A 22,687-nucleotide genomic window follows, 5' to 3' on the forward strand; every position below is an offset into this window, starting at 1 on the left:
AAGATAATGATTTTTATCTGAAGAGGCTAATTCTGGGTGGTAAGGCTGAGGTAAAAAGACTGGTACTTTTCTTGGAGGTTGTGTGAGCGTTTGCCTCACTGTGCCTTGATTGATGGAGTTTTTTATCTTTCTTTCTCTTTCTCTTTCTCTTTCTCTTTCTCTTTCTCTTTCTCGTTTTCTTTGTCTTTCTCTTTCTTTTGTTTTTCGTTTCTCAGCCATGAAGAAGTCGGATTCGGGGGAGATGGCGAGTAAGAAGGTTCCGCCGCTGAAGCCCAAGCGGAGTCCGAGCACGCAGCTCTCGTTCGACCCGCCGCCGCCACGCATCCCGCCGCCGGCCACGCCGCTGCCCTTCCAGAACGCAGAGTCGTCGGCGTCGCCAGGCGAGCGCGGCCTGGACGACGAGCCGGTCTACATCGAGATGGTGGGGCAGGTGTTCACGCGCGAGAGCACCGCCACGCCGCACCCGCCGCTCACGCCCTCGGCCACCACGCCGGACTCCGACTCGGACCCGGGCGAGGCCATCTACGAGGAGATGAAGTACCCGCTGCCGGACGAGCATGCCCACCACCACCGGCGCCCGCCGCTGCGCCACGAGCGCCTCAAGTCCTCCTCTTCCTCCTCTTCCTCCACCTCCAAGGCCTACCACCACCACCACCACCACCACCCCCACCACCACGCCTCCTCGGGGGGCTCCTCGGCCGGCGCTCCCACCTCGGCGGCCTCGTCCCCTCTCCCGCGTCCCTCCTCCTCCTCCCCGGCGTGCTCCTCGTCGTCCAAGCCCAAGGCCACCGTGTCCATCTCGCACTCGTCCCCGCTGCCCTGCGCCTCCTCCTCGGCCTCCTCCACGCCCGTGCCGCTGTCGTCCAGCCCCCACCCCCCGCGCGCCCCCACCCCCTTCCTCCTGCAGGGCGGCAAACCGGAGCTGGACTCCTCCTCTTCCTCCTCCACCAAGATCCCCGCGCCCTTCCCCAACCTCCTCCAGCACAAGCCGCCCCTCCTCGCCTTCCCCCAGCCCGCCGCTGCCTCTAGTGGGGTGGCGGTGCAGCACAAGAGCACCTCCTCTTCCTCCTCCTCCACCACCGCTGCCTCCACCTCCTCCGCCTCCAAGAACGCCCAATCCTCCGCCTCCTCCTCGTCCGGTGGAGCGTCCTCCTCCTCCGTCGGCGGCGGCGGCATCGGCTCCTCGGGCTCCTCCAGCCTCCCCGCCTCCAAGGAGTCGTCCGGGGGCTCGGGGGGCGCGCAGGACAAGCAGCAGGCCGAGAGGAGGGAGGCGCAGCTGGGCCCGGCGCCTGGACTGAGAGCACGGAGTCACTCCACGCCGCTGCCTCCGTCCTCCAAGTCCTCCTCGCCGTACTCGCACCACCACCACCACCCGCACCACCACCCGCACCACCGGCCCTCGCACTACCACCACTACCGCAAGCCCGACAAGGAGTCAGGCAAAACCTGCTCCTCCGCCACCTCCTCCTCCTCCCAAATCACGGCGCAGACGCAAACACAGGGCAAGGAGGGGAAGTCGGTCAGCTTCCTGCTGAAGTCCGACAAGCCGGAGAGGGACAGAGAAAGGGACAGAGATCGAGATAGGGACAGGGATCGAGACAGGGACCGGGATCGCGAGAGGGATCGCGAGAGGGACGCTCAGTCTTCCAGCCTGGGTGACATGTCCACCACCTCGCACGCCTCCAGTACCACCCCTACCCCGACATCTACCTCCACCTCCTCTTCCTCCTCCTCTCAGCGGCCGCACTCCCGCCCCCACCTCCACCGCTCCCACACCCCCCACGCCCTCTCCCACGGCCTGCCCGCCTACAAGCCCCCGCCGGCCGACAGCCCCCTGCTCTGGACCTACCCCTCCGTGGGCTTCCGGAGGCCCCCGGCCTACGACAGCCTCAGGGGGGGGTCCCAGCTGCCCTCCCTGCACCATGACCCAGGCTCCAAAGGTGGCAGCAGCGGAGGTGGGGGTGGTAGTGGGCCGCCGTCCCTGCAGGGCAAAGCGGGCTTCATGCCCTGGGACGGGAACGCGGGGATGGGCCTGCCGGACGACGTGCCCTACTGGCCGATGCACAGGAAGCTGTCCTTCAGTCACAGCAGCAGAGACACAGAGAGTGAGTGACAGGTGGGAGGGGCAGAGGGAGGGATGTGGGAGAGGGCTACTTCCTGGTTAATAGGAGAAAAAATGGAGTACTAGCATACTTAGACAAAAGTTCAAGACAATCTATCTTGAATTTGACTCTTCAGTATGTGAAGTGGCTTGCCTGTATTTTTGGATCAATGTTTTTTAGGTAGGTGAAATCTCAAGGCATGTCTGCCAACCTCGACAGTGTCTGACAGGCGTAAGACTCTGAGGGTTATTTCACATTCACTCCATCAATGTAACCGAGAGCAAAACATTAAGACGGAACCGAATATAAACAACATGATTCAGCCTGCATAGTGCGGAGTAGTGCCAGCTATATTTACCCAGTAAATTATTTTTGGCTAGTGTGCCTCTCATTGACTTGAATGGGAAAGCAAAAGACCGAAGTGTGCTTTGATATACGGGGACCATGAGAATAGTCTTTAGATGAATGATTCACTCTTGTAGTTCCTCGATAACAGATATATAAAAGCACTTCTCGCCAGTCATATTAAAATACCTGTCGCTCTCTGTCTTAATCCTTCTCTTTATCTTTCTCTCTCCCCTTCCCTCTCTCCATCCTTCTCTCTTCCACCCCCCTCTCTCTGTCTCTCTCTGTCCCTCTCTCTATCTCTCTCCTTCTGTGTTTCTCTTGTTCTACCGCTCCCTCAGAGGAAGACGGCAGCGTGTGGAACGGCGGCAGTGACGGCCTGCTGAGGAAGGAGAGGGACGACCTGGCCCTGGGGTTGCGCGGTGGCCACTCGGGCATCCCAGTGCGCACGTCCAGCCGGGCCTTCGGCCACAGCGAGAGCCTGGCAGGGGCGGAGGGGCCGCCCGGCTTCAGGGCACTGAGCAGAGGGATGCCCTTACCCTGCCAGACCTTCCCTGCCTGCCGGAACGGAGGTGACTGAGCTGCCACTTCCCTCTCTCTCTCTCCCTCCCCCTCTCTCTCCCACTCTCTCTTTCTCTCTCTCTCTTTCTTTCTTTCTCTTTCTTTAACTCTCTTGTTTTATTTACATGTCCAAAATGTGTTTAATTGGCCCTGTGCTTTTGTTTCCATGTCATTGCTGAGAAATTATTGAGTTTGCAAAATCTCCCTGAATTGGAAATATTTTAATTGGCATTTTTTACAATGTTGATATTTGCCTGTCACAAATTATTATTCAGATAATATATTCATTATATAGTATTTATTAAACTACCAATTGTGTTGTAATTTAATGAGTATATTCATGAGCATGAAATTACATTTGGCTGCTTCAGGAGTCTTGCATGCTTCAGAAAGCAGAGCAGTGAGGTACAATATAGCATAGAGAAACATTTGTTCCTATTTGAATTTCCCTGTGTGTTTATTTGTGTGTGTTTCTATGTGTGACTATGTATGTATGTTTATTTATATATATGTGTGTGTGTGTGTGTGTGTGTGTGTGTGTGTGTGTGTGTGTGTGTTATGGCAGAGCTGGCACGTCTGGGCAGGTCGTCCTCCACCTCTGGGGTGAGGCAGGTGGGTGGAGGTGACGTTCAGAGGCAGAGCAGCCTGCCTGCCAAGGATGCACTGAGCCAGGTGAGAACAGCCACACCATCATCTCCTGTACACACACACACACACACACACACACACACACACACACACACACACACACACACACACAAAACAAATCCCTGCTTCTTTCCCTCATCCTTACAAGCCATGGAGGACCTGTCATTATGGAACACTAATATTTCCGTTATTGTTACCACTCTACACTAATAAACATCATTCCAGTAAATGGTGCCCATCATGTCTCCCGCTATGATCTAAATCTGTGCTGTCATGTGCTGCTGTTGTATGTCATTACAGAACGAGTACAAGACATGATTAACACTGTTATGTCAAACATAACCTTTGCTGTTTATATCGCCGTGCTTGTCATTGTTAACATTGTTGTCGAAGCTGACATTATTTTTGTGTCTGGATGTTTTTATAATTATGTTGATAATGTGGGGAGAAGCACTCGAGCTTATCCAGGGGAGCTGAGGCATAAGCGATGCAGTTTATTGAGGTCACTATGACTCATTGATTGTTCTATAGTTAGAGGGCTGGCCAGATGCGTACCACACTGTAATATCTGTTAGCGCTGTTTTCATGTTTACTTTTATACTAAAGACTAAGATTCCTTTAATATAGCCTATGCTTTTATACAATAGACCAAATTGTATTCTATTAGGCTAAGACTTTAAGATTATAAAAAGATTGCTGACTATTTTGCCCCCTGGTACTACCACTACTACTTCTACAACTGCTAGTAGTACTACTACTCCCACCAGCAGCCGCACCACTGATATTGATCTTCTGTGGTGTTTTCATTCACCACATCTGTTGGCATTTTTACCCCGGCAACAGCTACCTCTACTGTCAGAGAGCGTATGTGGTTGCGAAGCTATTTTAGAACTGGTAAGGGTCAATGAGTGTATGGTGATGAAGATAGATCCACAGCCAGGCAGTGTGTGTGATAGAGAGAGAGAGAGAGAGAGTTGCTGTAGAATGGTTCTGCCCGCTCTACTCTGCTCTCCGTACAGTCGTCTCTTGGCAGCGGCTCAGATGCTGACGCAGTCGGGGTGTGTGCCGCAGAGAAAGACTGCGTGTGTATGCCGGCGAGTGGATCAGTGTGTGTTTGCATGTGTGACAGGGAGTGTCGAGAGTGTGTGTCTGTGTGTGTGTGTATGAGAGAGAGAGAGAGAGAGAGAGAGAGTGTGTGTGTGTGTGTGTGTGTGTGTGTGTGTGTGTGTGTGTGTGTGTGTGTGTGTGTGTGTGTGTGCTGCTGCAGAAACAGACTGTGTATGCTCATTTGACCTTCCCTCACACAGCAGGGAGTTTGAGGCTGTGGGTGCAGCAATGGCGCCCCCTGGTGTCCAGTGCTGGCACAGCACACAGCACACAGCACACGCCCTGTGCTCTTGGCACATTCCAGTGGTTTAGCAAGTACCTCTGTCCTCACATGGGTCACACTCTGTTGTAGAGGCAGGTTATTTTCTGCATGGTAATGAATTCTTCTTTATATGAACTGCACACCCATATTTCAAAGGAGAACCTGAAAGTGAACCCGTCGATTCTAATACCATATCAAATGATTTTTAATTATCCTTGTTATGTACTGCTTCCTGAAGCTTAGTTAGAGTATGCTTCTGAACCTATTGAACCCATTCCCTTTTACCTGAAGATTTCTTGGAGAAATTATTGGGTTAGCAAAATCTTTCAGACTGCATTGAAATACATTTTTATTTCTATATATTATCATTTAGATCAATTGTAATTGTAGATGTATTAAAGATCTGTTGGTTCCTAACCATCAGTCCTAACCTTTTCCCAGATCCTCATAGTCATAGTCACTTGAAAAACACAACCCCCCACAGTCCATCTCCCTCCGTCTCACTCAGTTCTCTGTTCTGTTTTCCTTGCCATCATCCTTACTCCTCTCTTCTCCTCTCCCTGTTCCTTCCCTCCTCCTTGGCTCCTATGCTGCTGTAGCTCCAGGCCCATGCTCTGGCGCAGGCCCAAGCGCAGTCTCCCTGCAGCCCCTCGCTGTCGCGCCAGCAGCAGCAGCTCCACCTCCACCAGCAGCAACTCCAGCAGCAGCTGCAGCAGCACCACCTGCAGCTGCAGTTCCAGCACCTGGCCCAGCTGGCGCAGGGGCAAGCCCTGGCCACCGGAGGCGCCGCCATCACCACCGCCGCCAACCCCGCCTCCATCGTCTCCGGCACTGTGGCTGCGGCAGCCGCAGCGGCTGCCGCCAGTGGCGGGGCCCATGCGCAGCGCGACGGCAAGCTGCTGGAGGTCATCGAACGCAAGCGCTGCCTCTGCAAGGAGATCAAGGCCCACCGGAGGCCGGACAAGAGCCTGTGCAAGCAGGACAGCATGCCCATCCTGCCCAGCTGGAGACGGACCCCCGAGCCTCGCAAGACGGGTACCCCGCCCTGCCAAAGGCCCCAGGCTGTGGTCTGGGACACAGCCATCTGAGGCAGAGAGGGAAAGAGGGTAATAGAAGGACGAGAGGTGGACACGTTTACAGTTGAGAGATGAAGGAGAAGATTGAGAGAAAGGGAGAGAGATTGAGTTAACTGAGAGGGTGAGGGAATGGAGATCACAGCACTCATTGAGGTTGTGACTGCTTCTGTTGGCTGTGGAAGGGCCGGGAGTAACATGTGCCATAATTACTGAATAAAGGACAGATGAAATAATTTAAGAAAAATCTAGTTCAAAACTACTGATTCTCACCTTCTGTTGGAAGAAAGCAAAACAAAATGAAAAAGAAGGGAAATTACGTTTACAGCATTGCATATTCATACTTGATGCCTATCATGAACTTTCAAAGTCCCTAAAGTCACATACAATGTGAAAGACGTAGGTAGATAATTGATCCAATTGAGCTTGGGGTGGATGTTAATGCATCCTTCTCCCTTGTGCTCAGAAGAGGATGTATGCTGAACCTGGCAAACCCCTGAGGAAAGGACTGCAATTAGTTTTGTCATTTTTCCCTCGGTGACTGTGCGCGTCTATTTTTTGACTGGTCTGCTCAATGTCCTCCCATCGCTGGTCCAGACGAAGGCCTTCACTGAGCGTGGGTGGAACCACTACAGCTCCAGCTTCCCATCATCCCACTCAGAGCCTATCGGCTCTGCCGTCCTGCTGCTCTGTTGTGTGTGTGTGTGTGTGTGTGTGTGTGTGGGGGGGGGGGGGGTGACTCATTATCTCGAAGAACTGCCACCGCTCAAGTCTGCTGGACCTCTAACATCAGCAATTTGGTACATTTTGAAGGTCGTTGAGATGTTAGAATGTTAAAGTTGGTCGTAATGCAAGTGTCTAGTTGTAGCAGCACATCATTGCGTCGACAAGCACATAGGATGCAGAGTTATAGGCCTGACTCCCACAGAGATCTGACAAATACGCCACACACACTCACTCACACACATATACACACACAAATACAGGTTTATATAGACACAGACAAACACAGACACACTCATACAGTGTCAGACACATTTGATAATCAATGAGCTGGAATTCCTGAGTTCTTGTTTATGACTGGGTCAAGGTTAGTGTGAATGATTTCCTTTATGTCTGAGTATTGTTCGAGTGCCAAAAAAATTAGGCATACGACAAGTAAGGATATACTACCTAAGAGTTTCCATATTTGTAGTAGAAAGATATAATATAAATAAATAAACATATCTCTAAAATGTTTCAGAATAGTCTACACAACAAACACAGATACAAACAAACATAAACAAAAACATACTCACAGATACAGATGGATAACAAGGAAAAATAACTCTGACAACATTCAGAGCCTTTTTTGTAGCAATATTCTCCCCCAAAGTCAAACGTGACTTGGCAAGCTTGGGCCCTGAGACTGATTGTTCAACAGCTTTCTAAAATCAGCTATCACGCTCAACATCAGTTGGAGATCGGTGGCCACCCAGGCGCCTCTGAAGGCCCAGTGGCTCCAAGTTTGTACTGGACAGGGAGTACAGCTTTTACAAATCAAAACTCACGTCAGTGTATAGATTCATATTGGTGTACAGCTCCAGTCTGACATGCAACCATGCATAAGGCTAAAACATCACAATTCACTAACAACAGCACTGTGACATGGGATCAGCCTGGTTTAGGCTCCAATGGAAGAAATGTAATGGGTACAAGCAGGGAATTGTGGAGTAAAAAGATACTAGTTAACTAGTTTACTAGTTTACATGTTAAGTCTTTCATACACAGTGCAGGCACCGCGTAATATATTTAAAGAAATATATATATATATGAGGAGATATACATACATACATACATACATATATATATATATATATATATATATATATATATATATATATATATATATATATATATGTATGTATATCTCCTCACCAGTGGCATAGTTCATATTTGCATCTTGGGAAGTTCCCATTACACACAAGCTGCGCTCCCTAGTCTCCAAACACACATAAACACCCACAAACGTGCATACAAACACAACCACCTGCTGAATTCGATAGATCGGTATGCAGTAACTCACCTCAAACCGAATGCTGGAACAATCCGCACAAAATGGAAAAAAAGAATAAATAAATAAACATAACATATGCTTAAGAATAAAAAAAAGACAAATCTTACAACTGTAAAATAGATATGTACAACTGTATTGAAAATTATGTAGCAATTATTTCCACTTTCATATTTGTAATCAATAAATATATTGTAGCATATAATGTATAAAAGTACAATGTGTTTATTTGTTTTATAAAGGAATTTAGTAGTTTTATCTGTGGTAACCTGTCTACACTGTACTGAACGGTTCAATCAGTGAAAGGCAAGCCCTCTGGACAAAGGCACCGAGACACACAGATCTCATGCTATATTTATGCAAACCTCCCTTTAAGCGGTACTATTGTTGCATTGAAACCCTTTTTTAAACACGTTTTTATTTGTGTACAGGTATGACCAACTGGGTTTGATCATTGTTTGGACATTTTTGGAATACGTTGCTGCTATCTTGAACTACAACTATTGTTATCAGTGGGGAAAAATTTCCCGATGATGTGACCACTTCTCTCTCTTGCTGTTGTTCTGTTTGTTTGTTTGTTTGTTTTTTTTTATTATTATTATTATTATTATTATTATTATTATTATTATTGTTTTCCTTTATTTTAAGCCAAGTGGGATGAAGTTTGTAGTAATTATTAAGGAGTGGATACTTATGTACATGTAATATGGGCACATGAATGTTTCTTGGTTGTTGCTGTGGTGGTTGTTCTTATTGTTGTTGTTATTTTCCAATAGTTAGCAGCACCCACCTGTACAGTTCCAAAACACTACGACAGACATTCGGGAAGGAGACAGTGTATCAGGGTTACCAGAGTATCTTAGTTATTACAAGACCACCAGGTTTGAGCTGACCGTTTTGAAGCTGTGCTCCAAAAAATGGCCTGTTCCATAAGGCTGCTAGTCATAACGTCATATTAGCACCCACACACAACGGGAATAGTGAAACCATTTCCCCCACACAGCCACAGTACTGGATATACAGGGAAGATGACCACAAAGGAAAAGGGGACAGTTGCAATGCATGCTGGGATTCCTTAGAGGAATCGTAAAAAGACAAAAAAGACAAAAAAAATCAGTGAGATTGGGACTATTATCCTGATCCATAATCGTGCCCAGTTTGTACTTCAGATATTCTAAGTAATCATCTAGTAATGATTTATTACGATGAAGGGGTAACTTAAGTATTCTTGAGAAACATAGTTTACAGAAGCTGTCGGCTTTGCGTGTCTACTTAAACGGTGGCCATATTATGAGTGCCATAATATATTGATATGGTAAGATACGGTGTACCTTGGAAATCACTGTAGTGCTATATTTGCATTGATATCGTCATGAAATAAATTTTATATAATGAATAGGACTGCCATGCCTAATGCCTGTCTTACTTTTCTTTATATCTTCCTTCTATTATTTTATTGTATTTTCATTTTCTTCAGTGTACAAACATGTACATAAGGCCATACCATGTTAACTGCTGTATACAGCACCCTTCACTTGAATTTGAGTTGCATCCTGGTTTTACGATGTGGGACATTACAGAAACTCACGTCACTGCTTCCATTAGCCATTGGAGGGCACCTCTCAGGCAACACTCACTCACTCTTGTCCCCATGACAAACGGTGCTGTCATAGGACACAGCAGGGACTCGGGAGTGTTGGGGGGTTGGGGGACGGCTAGTAATCCGTCCCTGAGTTTAGACATGACCTCTGGAGAGAGCTGCCGTGACTGAAGGTGGGCAGAAGGCCAGACATCATGAGCGCTGGGCGCTAGGCCTAAAGGTTTGCAGAGTTCAGCGCCTAGGTCTGGGGTGGATGGCATTACAGGAAGGGTGCTTTAAAAAGCAGTGAGTCAATAAATACATAAATAAATAAAAACTACAAGTACAACTATCAAGCTCTGATTCAATATTGCCTTTCCAAACATTACTTCTCATTCAGTTCATGGGTAATGGTGTGTCACGAGAAGTTGTTCTTATGCTAAACAGGTTGTTAGACAACGAAGAGAAAAAATGTCACCAAGAGGAACATCTGTTATGCAACATTTGCAGTTTGCGGATTCATTGAATTAAAGCTCGCCAATCTGACTACAAAGCCAAGCTAAAAATTAGCTTTCCGTGACACTCCTCACACGTCAAGGTGTAGCCTATATGGAGTACACGCGCTAGTGCATATATCGACAGGTGTGGAAAGGATTCCCCTCAGTTTCCGTTCTTAGATTGGTTCGGTCGTCTGTCAGTCAAAAAGCGTTGGCAGCTTTGGGTTTCAACGATTGGGATAAAGACGCGAAACTTGCTTGGAGGTGGGCTCCACGTGAGCCGCATAGCTCTATAATTGGCTGAGGTGGTGGCGCGTGGATTAGTGGCGCGAACTGGCACAGAAAGGACAGCCATGGGGGAAGGGCGGGGGAGGAAGCGAGAGAGAGAGAGGCTGTCAGATAGCCAGAGAGTGGTTTACCGCAGTATTGCCACCGTTCTGCATCACTCATCAAAACCCTGCGGCATGCCGACTGCTTCAGTTGAAGAGTTTGGGTTAGCTTAGTTACATCCGCAAGAGTTTAGTGGACGCTCTTCTGTAATGAGATAACAGAGAACCGCTAACCTACCAATCATATCGTGCTCACTTTTTTAGCGTTCATCTCTTTTTAACTTTGTTTTGGGAGCTAGGCCTACTTTTATTATTGTTTTGGGTTAAGAAAGAGTAAACCATCAGTTTACCATATTGTGGCACAAGCTAAGACATAGTTTTGCTGTAATTTATTTCAAGCCGTTGAGTGCACCTTGTTAGTATCAGTAAAAATGGCCAAGGATGACGGCAAGGGTGGATCATGGAAGGAGTCAATTTGGAACTCAAGGACCAAGGAGTTTCTGGGCCGAACGGCAAGCAGTTGGGGTAAGTGGGAGAGTTTTGACTTTTGGTTTTGTTGCTTCACGGCCCTCATACAAGCCAAACTTGTATGAAATTCATAAGTGCATGCATCAGGTGAACCGTGTCTTGAAATGCACATTCATTTAGTATCCCAACATACACCGACTCCTTAATCGATGCCGGTCGCTGTCCAGTACTGTTGGTGCTGAAAATGCAGTTGCGCTACTGCAGTATCTTGCAGTATGCGTTCGTTTTAATCCATTTAAGCAGGGTCAAATCTACACTATCTTACCTAAAGGGTCTCCATAAAATAAATAAATAGACGATATATCATGTCACTTTAGTTAGAAAGGCTAGTTTTAGCAGCTAAATATAGCTAAATGGCCATAGATATAGCAGCTAATTATAGCTAAATGGCCATTGCTTGAAAGTATTTGATATCGTATTTCGTATTTCATTCCAAATTGCGCAGATACGTCAATATGTATGTGCTGGAGTTAAGAGTTGAGGGTGCCTGTTCGACTAGTCCAGTACAACTTCACAGCATATTGAAAGTCTGACGCACGCCTCTACATGCATTCGACGTGCAGGAGATTTTAGCTCTACTGTGCGTTAAGACGGAGAGCATAAGCATATAATCCGCCTGGGGTAGAACTGCGCCATGGGCATACTAGGCAATAGCGTCATGAAGAAACGCAATGTGAACAATGAACAGTGATGTCACTTAGAGCTGTGTCTAACACCAACAAGGTGTTTTAATCTAGGTAAATTCTGTTTGCATTCTCTCCGCTCTCCTCCCCTCCCCTCGCAAAGAGTCAGGCCCAAGATTGTGTTAATTAGTGTGAGATGTAATCATAATCTAATGAGCACAACGGAAAGGAGGGGTATCACTTAACTTGAATATGTAAAATCTAGTGGTATTAAAAGGAATTTAGGAGGAGACATGTTATAGACCACCAAGAATTCCTTCCAATACTCAACAATTTTGTAATTAGCATGTGAACTGTGTGTGTTTTTGAAAGTGAGAGAGAGCGCTACTGTAAATTATTGATGAGACTTGAGTGACATAGTGGGCTGATTTAAAGAAACAGAAGTATGGTTGGATAGGTCCAAAGGTATTGCTCTGACTAAAAGTATGTTGTATTACAGTTAGATTGGTAGTTTATATCTCAACAACCCAATGCAAGAAGCCTGAATACGCATGATTAAATGGAATGGCCTCTTGCTATTGAATGGCTCCGTTCAACAGGGTCGTCTTCTCCCAATCATACATGACTGCTAAAATAGCGTTTGGTCAGGGCTTGCTGGTGGGTGACTGACAGCATGACAGCCTGTACAAAAAACTATCCCATAATGCACTTGCTCAGCCAGCTCAGCACGACCTGGGTGCCCTGAGGACTGCTGGCCTTGGTAAGCCGTGCTCTCTAAGGCGTGTTAATTAGGCTATTTCTGTAGCCTCCCTCAAACCAGGGGATATTGGCCTTCTGCATTCATCCTTTTTACCTGAGCTTCATCAGAAGGTCAGTCGTAGCACATCTACGAATCTTCTGCGCACAGAGAAAGGGAGAGAGAGGAGAGAGAGAAGGAGGAGAAGGCGGTGGTGTTCCAGCAGTATGGTGCAGTGACGAATGAGGCAACAGGCTTCAAGAGAAAAGATACCAGTGGACAGAGCGCTTTCAGTGCCAGCTAGCCACGGGAGCTGCTCCCAGAAGGGGATTAAATGTCCAGTTAAATAATTCACAAGCACAATTCTCCTACTGAGCCATTGTGTGGTCAGGTGAATAAATTAATTAACCGTCCTTACTGCTTACGCCTTGACCATGGCCTGTTTTTCTAGAGGACATCTTTGGTTAAGGATGTGAACTACCGTAATAAAGCTTCAAAGTCAGAGGAATGACTCCTTGTTCACCATGCTTAGGCTACTTGATAAATTAACATAGTAAGAGGTTTCCTTTCATTTTCTTTTAACAAAAAGGGAATGGTCTATAGCAGCTTAGCCTAGAACAGACCCGGTAAAGATCAGACGCGGATCTGTTCTAGAGCATGTTGCTGGTGGTCTAATGGTGTCTTTGTTTATTAATGCTTATTTTTATCATCATAAGATGGCAGAACTCCAAAGGCCTTTTTCATCAGTCTGTTGCCTAGCAGTAGGTGTTGATGTAAAAATAGATGAATGTGTGTTTTTTGATATAGCCAAGAGGTGTCAGCTTTTGAAAGCTGCATGTTAATGTTCCAAGAGCAGGTCTCTTTGTGTGTCACAGTCGGCTGATTTCAATCATCACCTTTGTTCCTTTCTTTTCACATCCTGGCCATTAGAGAAATAATAAGAGACAGAAAGAAGAGGGGGGGGGGGGGGGGTTGGGTGCTCTATGGTTGAAAAGAAGCTGAAAATTTGAGAAAAAACTAAATAACAAAAGGTGGAGAATACAGGTATAGTTAAAAGGTGGAGAATACAGGTATAGTTAAAAACACCAAAATTACTTACTTGCTTATTCATTTGACTGGCGCTTGTATCCAAAGCGACTTGCATGGCCAATGGCCAGTTTCCCCAGTGCAACTCAAGGATATTGATGTCACTCAGACTAATGTTGTGTATGTTTTTAGTTGTATGTGTATATGTGTAGATATGTGCATCTATCTCTCTTGCTCTCTCTCTCTCTCTCTCTCTCTGTGTGTGTGTGTGTGGTTACACTCAATTGAGTCACCTATGGTCTAAACCAGTAGTGACATGGCAGGGCGAGAGTGACACTATCAGTGACTCTGTCCTCAGACTCTGTCTCCCTCATGGGTCTCTGAGTCTGATATAAATGGATGATAAAAATGTGTGGATGTGAATGTGTGAATAACATGAGAAACACTTCTATGAACACACACACATCCATCTCTACCCAATAACACACAGATAAGCAAAATCTATAAATCCCACACACACACAAATCTGTCCTTTGTAGCACCCATATAAGGAACATACTCTAGCCAGGCTGCATTCTGCCCATCCTTAGCAGCCAAAGGCCTCCCCTCAGCTCCTCAGTGAGCTCTTGGCAGAGTTCATACTGCTCCAGCTCTGCACTGAGGCAGACCAGCACTGCAGTGAATGCAGAATCATCAGCAGCACCAGACATCAGTGCAGGGCTGCTGTAACAACTGCTTACGAGCTGCATAGCCTTGCCCAGTATAGTGCTTTAAATAAGTATGAATGCAAATTGTCTTTACACTGTTGCACTGTACATCAATACCCATTTATTAGCTGCATCTGTCACATGTGATGGGTCAATGATGTTGGGTTACATTTATATAGTGCATTAATATACCCTAATAATAATAATAACAACAACACACTAATAATAATGATACTACTACTACTACTACTACTACTACTACTGTACTTCTACTACTAGTTACAATAATAATAATAATCATAATAATAATAATAGACCCCTAAGCCTTGAATTTTAAAGACAGTATTTTCTGAAATATTATATTTTTACTATACGATCATAATACCAGTGATTCCACTGCCGTGATAAAGTACCCCTCTGACCAAGAGTGCCCCTCAAATCCACTGACCCCCTTAACCCTAATCTGTTATGGTCCCTCTCTTTCCCCCACCCTCCCTCTCGCTGTCTCACCCTCCCAGTCCACTCAACACACTCTATGTCTCTCCGTCCCTCCATCTGCACTCGTCTGTGGTAATTAATCTGGACAAATTCCAGGCATTCAAGTCAGGATGAATCAGTTGCCAATAAGAGTAAGGGCATAGCAGTACATATGCAGATTTTCTATAAAGTCTCTCTCTCTCTCCTTCTCCCTCTCTATATCTCTCTCTATCTCTCTCTGTGTATGTGTGTGTGTGTGTGTGTGTGTGTGTGTGTGTGTGTGTGTGTGTGTGCGTGTGCGTGTGTGCGCGCCATAGCAGTCTGTGTTAGTGGAATCTGTGTAAGCGTAGCATATGTTCGTTGGGTTTGTGTAGCACCATTGACATTGGTGTAAATGGGCAGCAAGGTGGAGATTCCAACTCTAAGTAAGCAGCAAAGAGGATTAGACCTCACTGATGCCTTTCAGTCACCTACGGAGCAGCAGGGGGACAAACGGACTCCACATAGTGTAGTGACCATATAGAAAAAAAGTCATGTTACTTTTGGGCATTTCAGTATGCTGTTGTTTTGCATTTGGTGCTTTGATAAGCTTCATGTGATGAGAGCCATGAACAACACAACCAGATGTGCTGTGTCCATGGACTAGATGTAGGAATTCAACAGTGAACGTAGCTCCTGCAGAACTGCAACAGTCAATACTGCTTGATACAATACTACAAGATAATGCAGGATTTTGCTGGAGATTAAAACATTGGACTTATTGCAACATTTTCATTCATTATTATTATTATTATTATTATTATTATTATTATTATTATTATTATTGTAGTAGTAGTAGTAGTGGTAGTAGTAATCACATTATGTTTTAAATCTTGAAAAACAAATTTGAATGGAAACACGTACAATTCTGGGACTTGATACTAATTGGAACTGATCCAAAAGATCCTTTTGGCCTTTGAATAAAGTTTCAAGGCTGCTGTTTAACATTACATGACTTCCGACTAATCAACCACAGTGTTGGTCAAATGGGAATAAATACCTAGAGCAGGCCGCACCTCCCTGTTAACTGCCATAAAGGTGTCTCTCAAGCAGTCAACAGAGGGGAAATGCAATCCCTTTAAGGTACCGAATCTCCCATGAATAAGCTCCTACTGATCGAATGGAGCCCATGAAAGTCAGATCTTAAAGATTCAACCAGGCCAGTCACTGTGTGTGTTGCCATCTTCATTGTTTCGTTCATTCATGGTAATTTTGGACACGTCTGCTAGGTGTATGTAACCTATCCACAATATATGTGCTCCTGATTGCAACAATGTGTTTGTAGATATGTATGTTTCTGTGTGTGTGTGTGTGTGTGTTAAAATGTTATGTGAAATGTACAGTGTTTAAGTGTTGTTGTGAAGTCGGTTTACGTTTCTGTTTTATTCACACTCTATGCCCTTGGGTTTATTTTTTTATTTTTATTTTTTCGGCAGGTCTCATCATCCTCTTCTATGTGGCCTTCTACATCTTCCTGGCAGGAGTATTTATCCTCACCATGTATGTTATGCTGCAGTTACTGGACGACAACAAGCCAAAATATCAGGACAGGCTGGGTATACCAGGTACCCACACACACACACACACACACCAATCACTTTGAACATAAACTCAGGGACAAACAAAGACAAACAAAATAGGATTTCTATAGCGGGCTCATAGCTGAATAACTGTCTGGACTCCACATACATGTCTGTGCAATCTCTCTCTGCCTTTGGTTGACTTGTACTTTTGTCATAGGCATGATGATCAGGCCTAAACATGGTCCCAATGGGTTTCTGGAGATTGACTACATGATGGAGGACACCGAGACCTGGGACATGTATGTGCAGGCGCTGGACCAGTTTCTGTCGCGTAAGTTACCGTTAACAGTGAACTTGTGATTTGTTTGTGACACCGTACATTCCAGAGATAAGAAATGAGTGAATTTTTGAAGAGAACGGAGATTCAAGAGAGATTGGGAGGGGGAGAGAGGTGGCTAAGCCGATTGTGTAAAAAAACAGTTATAGTTAGGCTATAGTGTCCAGTTCATTTAAGCATTCACTCATGTACAGTTTACACATGCACTCACTCTCTGGATAGAGACAATCTAGCAAAAAAAGAAAAAAACTCACAGGAGGAAATAATGAGCGCCTAATGAAGATGCCTTTGTTCTCATCTGTGTCCCGTTAGCCTACAATGACACTGAGCAGGCCAAGAAGAACTACGAGTGCACGCCTGACAAGTACTTCTTCCAGTCGGACAGCGGCAGTGTGAGGAACTACCCCAAACGCTCCTGCCAGTTCAATCGCTCCATTCTGGGAGAGTGCTCCGGCTTGACTGACCGCTCCTATGGTTTCGGTGATGGACAACCCTGCGTCATCATCAAACTCAATCGGGTATGAATTTGCAGAATAAGGGATGAGAGTTGGTATGTCATGAGGACTGAAGAGAATAGGACAGGGGGAATGTGCCTGAGATGAAGAGTTGTATGTGATCTGCTTTCAATATCGTAGGATGCTCTTTGGATATGGCAGTGCACCCAAGGCATTTTTCATCAATATCATATACTATCAGTATACTTTCACTGTACTATTTCACGTGAAACAAAACGCAAAACACACTCCCAAAGAAATGTAGTGGATCTGAAGAGAATAGCTGAAGTGATAGGGTGTTTACACGAGGCCTGTTTTTTATGCTGGCTCTTGAGAGTAGGGAACCCAAAACTACCTGGGAGGGAGTGAGGCACCACACTCACCACAGTCCATTATTAATGAGTGTCAGTTTTGTGTCTGAAAGCGAGTGAACTTGACCCGTCTCTTTCTCTCTCTCTTTCTCTCTCTCTCTCACCCTTATCTCTCCATCTAAAATCTTTCTTTCTACGTCTATCTCTTATTTTTTCTGTCATTCCATTCTCATACTTTCCCTCTTTCATGTATTCTTCCTTTCCCTCCCTCCTCCTCCCTTTCTCCCTCCTTCTGTCGTCCAGGTGGTTGGGATGTTGCCAGGTGGAAAGGACGGCGAGGCTCCATTTGTCACCTGTGCGCCCAGGGTGAGCGATTGTCTGTCTCCCAGCTCCTCTCCTCTCACATCCCCAGTGGCTGAATGGATTAAAGTGGAAACAGGGATCCATTTCAGATTAAACTTACATGGCCCAACCGTGGTGGCCAGCAGTTTGTGTCAACTGGCTATGTGTGGAGGTGGAGGCATTGTAACACAATAATGTCAGAATTCACTGAAATGACATTCACAGTAATGTTGTATGGTGTACAGGATATGGGTGAATAATACGTAAAAAATGTGTGTGTGTGTGTGGGTGTGTGTGAGAACTGTTCCCTTATTTCCACAAAAAGATCAATAGTCAATTCTTAGAAAACAGTATTATGTTTTTCCTGTCTTCCTGTCTGTTTACCTCTCTACTTTTTCCAATCTTAACGTAACCATGTTGCGGTACCGTTAAAGTCTGACTATGGGCCATTGACCAAATATCATGTCACATCATATCTTGGCATCACTCTTCTCTTGTCTCTAAACTGTCACTGTCTGTTTCCCTCCTTGCTCTTTAGAGATACAAAGTTGTTACAGAAGAAGAAGTAAGGACAACTCTCAAGTGTTTATGAAGCTGGAAATTAGTAATAAAGTTGTAGCAATGACATTAATGCTTGACTAGTGCTTGTGTATGTAGCATCCATACCTTTGAAGCATCCATACCTACTGTATGTAGCATCCATACCTATGTAGCATCCATACCTATGTAGCATCTATACCTTTAAAGCATCCATACCTATGTAGCATCCATACCTATGTAGTATCTATACCTTTGAAGCATCCATACCTATGTAGCATCCATACCTTTAAAACATCCAAACCTATGTAGCATCCATAGTGTAGCATCCATACCTATGTAGCATCTACTGTACAGTTATGTCCACACCTCAGTGAAAAGTGTGATGTAATACACCACTTGACATATTCACTAGTGTAAGAAAAAATAGGACATTTTTGATTGATACAGCAAAGTGGTTTATTCCAGTGCAAAATGGTAGAAAGGTTAACAAAGTTCACAAAGGTTCAACCTATGCCTGCCCTCGGCATATTCTCTGGAGTTCTCTCTCCTTCGTCCTATCTGGATGAACTACTTTGGTCCGGTCTGCGTGAACTACCAAAAGTTACCAACTCAAGTCATTATATGCTGGTCTCAGTGCAAATTAATCTGGCTTCTACCAGAGAGCCTTTTGTCCTATCTATATGATAATTGAGTTAACCTCATACCTTTGGCTGGGATGGTTTTCATTGGTTTACACCCAAAACCCCTTCTACGATCGTTGGTGTTTCACACCACACCTGGGACCAAACTTTAGAACTTTATCTTGGTTGGAGAAATGATATCACTCATACAATTCGGCAGGATTAATTTCTTACACTAGATTGAGTCACAGTTAAGACCAGTGGAGTTCAGTTCACCCTACCCTCTGATGAGTGTCTGTTTGGTGTCAGTTTCCAGCATGAGATCTGCTGGTGTCTAATCCTCCAACCTATTGTGTTTACCTCAGGCCGAGGAAGGTGAAGAAGATAAGATGGGCCAGGTGATGTTCTTCCCTCCCAATGGCACATACAACCTCATGTACTACCCCTACTATGGCAAGAAAGCACAGGTACAGAGATCACTGCTCCTCTTTTGTCATGTCAGAGTACTCAATCTCTCAGTCGATTGTGCTATGTCTAAATAGACCACACAATCCTTAAAATGCACATTGAACTGCACTAAAGGTCATTGTTACCTTTTGAGCCTCTGAATGTTGGAATTGCCAGACCTGATCTAAATTCTCCACACTCTCACAGGTGAACTACTCCCAGCCTCTGGTGGCCATTAAGTTCCTCAACGTCACCACCAACACAGACATCAACGTCGAGTGCAAGATCACCGCTGGAGGCTTCCAAATTAAGGGGGACGAGAAGGATAAGTTTGCTGGCAAAGTGATATTCAGGCTAAGGGTGAACACCAGAAACTAAAGGCAAAGCCGGGTCATTTACTAGCCCACACAGTCCCCTAACATCTCACAGTAAGCAGCGCAGCACAGCACCGCACATCACAACCCACACAGACTACATCCATCCATCCCCATGCAGAGTCCCAAACCAGTATTGGCACCTAATCATGTCTTTTGAAACAAGGTTCAGGTGGAGCCTACAGGGGTGATAGACAGCTCTCACTCGTTCTAAATCCACTTACCTGTCCTGTGCGTGATACTTCCTGGTGTTGCAAGCATCCAACACTTCCTCCCAATCTTCTTGATGACGTCAGATAGAAGCATCTTGAGGACCGTGGCCAGCTACCGAGCCAAACACGCAAAATGCCATTCTATTCAAGCATTCCAATTGGCAAACTGTACTGAATTGGAGATTACACCATTACATCCAACACCTTTCCCATTTTCTGAGCTTGGACGTTTCCACCAGTCTCATCCAGCTCCTGACCATAGCTGTGTAATGTGGAGAGGAGATATAGGTGCCAGTACTGAGTTTTGTTTCTGTGTGATGGCTTTGGGGAAACATTTTTGCTATTTTCAGTATACCAATATGGAGTCTATTTATATTGCATGACCAAGTTGAGGAAAATATAGGACAAAACAGCTGTATGATTTTGTGAAGTGATACAGCTTTGCGAAGAGTGTCCCATTCCAACTCAAGCCATTTATGAGATGCTTCTGTACCTCTACAAAATACAGAAAAAGTGCATTACTGAGCAAAATAAATAATAAATTATTGCACAGATATTTCAAAACATTCAAAATGTAGTGACTGTTTTTGCTGCAGGGGTAAAACACACTGACAACGTAATTTTTTTTTGGACAGCAAATAGTGGGCTCTCTCTGTACGCGTGCGTCGTCTTAATATAATGAGGGGTGCATCGCAGGGTGACTCATTTCAATTCTTCTAAACGTGTGCATTATCCATGAGGCTCATTGATTTCACTAAGAGTAACTGGACAACACAGCAACAGGGCATCATATTCACACCCCCATCAGCCCTCCGCTGCTCTTATTCCCCCTCTCTCTCACACACACGCACACACACACTCTCTAAATGCGCACACATTCACATACAAGCACACACATACACATACACACACAGACACACTCACATACATGCACACACTCATCCCCTCATTAACTCATTAATGCAACCCAAGATATAGGATGCCATCCATACTATAATAGAGTGGAGTGCTGAGTTCATGACCCTTGGAGTTGAGTGTGCTGATGATGGTGCTTATCCCACCCTAACTGTAGCTGTGTTGTCCATCATGAAGAAAACAAAATGTATTTTATATATCGGGAAGTCATCCTGTACACTCAACCATTCCAAACATAAGAGATACAGCTTCACCATATGGGACATGTGGACGTTTGTTTATATGACATGTATAAATAGTTTTTTTTGTTTGTTTGATTTTGTTTAGTCTTTTTTCCCCTCTTTTTGCTTGTACTAATTGCATCTATTCTACAAGTGAGAAGTAGATGCTGTTTTAATTTTGTATTGATTTGCACTGTGGTTGTGTGTTGTGAACAGACATCATTGGAAAGCTTGAGACAGTCACTGGAAAGACAAAATGTCGAGATTGCATGTGTAAGTGTGTGTGTGTGTTAGAGAGAGAGAGAGAGAAAGAGAGAGAGAGAGAGTGTGTGAGTATGCATGTGCGGGTGCAAGAGTGCGTGCAAGTGTGTGTGTGTGTGTTATTTTTCTTTTCTTTGGTTGTTACATTTATGTTGAAATCTCTGTTTCTGTCATGCATTCATGTACATACCTAACTCTAAACTCAAATTTTACGAAGGCCGTTTAGGTGACACTGATAGATGGAGAACTAGCTGTACTCACTCGTTCAAGCACTGGGCAACAGGCCTCAGTGGAAAAGGCCTTTTCAAACCTGTAGCCCCTTCTCCAGCACATCAGTCAATAAAATCAACTAAACATCATGGCTTATATTCCTTGTTTGTGTTATTACAAAAACTTCAAGTAACTGAGTTTTGAGCAATTACGCAATTACTCAAAGAAGCATTTTGAGTACATTTTGTTTACAAATGCACATACAAAAATATTAAAGTTCCACAAACTCCCATAATGGATAATGTTTAAAAACCCTAGGTGCTCTCCTGCATGTGTAATTGTCCTCACTTGCAATTACGCTGGTCTGACTTAGCCAGAATTGACTTTGGAATCATTCTGTTTCAGTCCAGCACATGGGCCTTAGCAACACTATGCTAAAAATACACTTCCATTTCACCAAGTAGTAAGTCAGCACAAAGGCAGCCCGCTTTGCTTGGCTTTGATCTCGGGAACGCGCCAAATGTGATGTGTCTGCAGTTCACTGTCGAGCCAGGCTCATGCATATTCACCAAACATCAATGTATCTAAGCAAGGTCCACACACACTGCTCACCTTACACCACCCAGAACAGGTTTCGTAACATGACGTCGCAGTCCCTGACTTCTACCTGCTGCTTTCTTGTAAAGCTTTTCAAAGTGTATCTCTCTTTTTAGGCCTTTATTTAAATTGGCCAGAGCAGTGGTCAGTGTGGCCAATAGACGCACACGCTAAAGTTAAGACATTCTACAGGCTGTAGAACATCCAAGGTGAGCACACTTCCTTCATTCCACCACTCACTATTCAACGGCATAATCTCTTAATCTGATTGGATAATCCCAAACAGGTATTCTATTTTATTCCTCCGCCCTCCGTCGTCCCTGCTTCTCTTTTCACCTTCAATTATTTCTGTCTGTTCTTTACCTCTCTCTTGTCTTTATTTTCTTACACAAAACACAAAATGTCAACATCTTTCGGCAAACTTTTACCCAGGCAATAAATGTTTTCTGACACTCCAATTCTATGCCGCCTCTCTCATCTCTCTCAAGCGGTATTCCCAATCATGATGGCATGTCCTTTTGCAGGAATGTAAGGGCTTTCTTTTCAAACAAAGCTGGTCTAAAATACAGCACAATTTATCATTAGTTCTTG

The 22,687-nt window shown here is 45.0% G+C and overlaps 2 protein-coding genes across 2 annotated transcripts in view; both read left to right on the forward strand.

Moving 5' to 3' along the window:
* nyap1 (neuronal tyrosine phosphorylated phosphoinositide-3-kinase adaptor 1) overlaps positions 1-6,113 on the forward strand; it is a 12,301-nt gene extending 6,188 nt beyond the window's left edge. Inside the window, exons 3-8 of the mRNA XM_076274868.1 lie at positions 216-1,115; positions 1,191-2,105; positions 2,789-3,019; positions 3,574-3,680; positions 5,631-5,837; positions 5,910-6,113. Coding sequence (XP_076130983.1) covers positions 216-1,115; positions 1,191-2,105; positions 2,789-3,019; positions 3,574-3,680; positions 5,631-5,837; positions 5,910-6,113 — 2,564 coding nt within the window. The remainder of the gene's footprint in view (positions 1-215; positions 1,116-1,190; positions 2,106-2,788; positions 3,020-3,573; positions 3,681-5,630; positions 5,838-5,909) is intronic.
* A 4,874-nt stretch (positions 6,114-10,987) lies between these two features.
* atp1b2b (ATPase Na+/K+ transporting subunit beta 2b) lies at positions 10,988-19,684 on the forward strand. Its single transcript, XM_076274275.1, has 8 exons — positions 10,988-11,081; positions 16,129-16,257; positions 16,433-16,546; positions 16,865-17,070; positions 17,661-17,723; positions 18,238-18,264; positions 19,231-19,326; positions 19,514-19,684. Exons 1-8 carry the CDS (start codon positions 10,988-10,990, stop codon positions 19,682-19,684), a joined length of 900 nt encoding a protein of 299 aa, XP_076130390.1.
* Positions 19,685-22,687: the final 3,003 nt, after the last annotated feature.

This window comes from Alosa pseudoharengus, unplaced genomic scaffold (assembly GCF_046254945.1).
Source record: "Alosa pseudoharengus isolate Yale_2024_CS ecotype anadromous, Long Island Sound unplaced genomic scaffold, YU_APseudo_1.1 YU_APseudo_1.1_scf_8, whole genome shotgun sequence".
Lineage (NCBI taxonomy): Eukaryota > Metazoa > Chordata > Actinopteri > Clupeiformes > Clupeidae > Alosa > Alosa pseudoharengus.

Bases quoted from the DNA above. Each gene is read 5' to 3' on its own strand.
- atp1b2b (XM_076274275.1), top strand. From the start codon at position 10,988: ATGGCCAAGGATGACGGCAAGGGTGGATCATGGAAGGAGTCAATTTGG. The intron at 16,258-16,432 runs GTACCCACACAC...CTTTTGTCATAG, and splicing joins GGACAGGCTGGGTATACCAG to GCATGATGATCAGGCCTAAA. The intron at 16,547-16,864 runs GTAAGTTACCGT...GTGTCCCGTTAG, and splicing joins GCTGGACCAGTTTCTGTCGC to CCTACAATGACACTGAGCAG.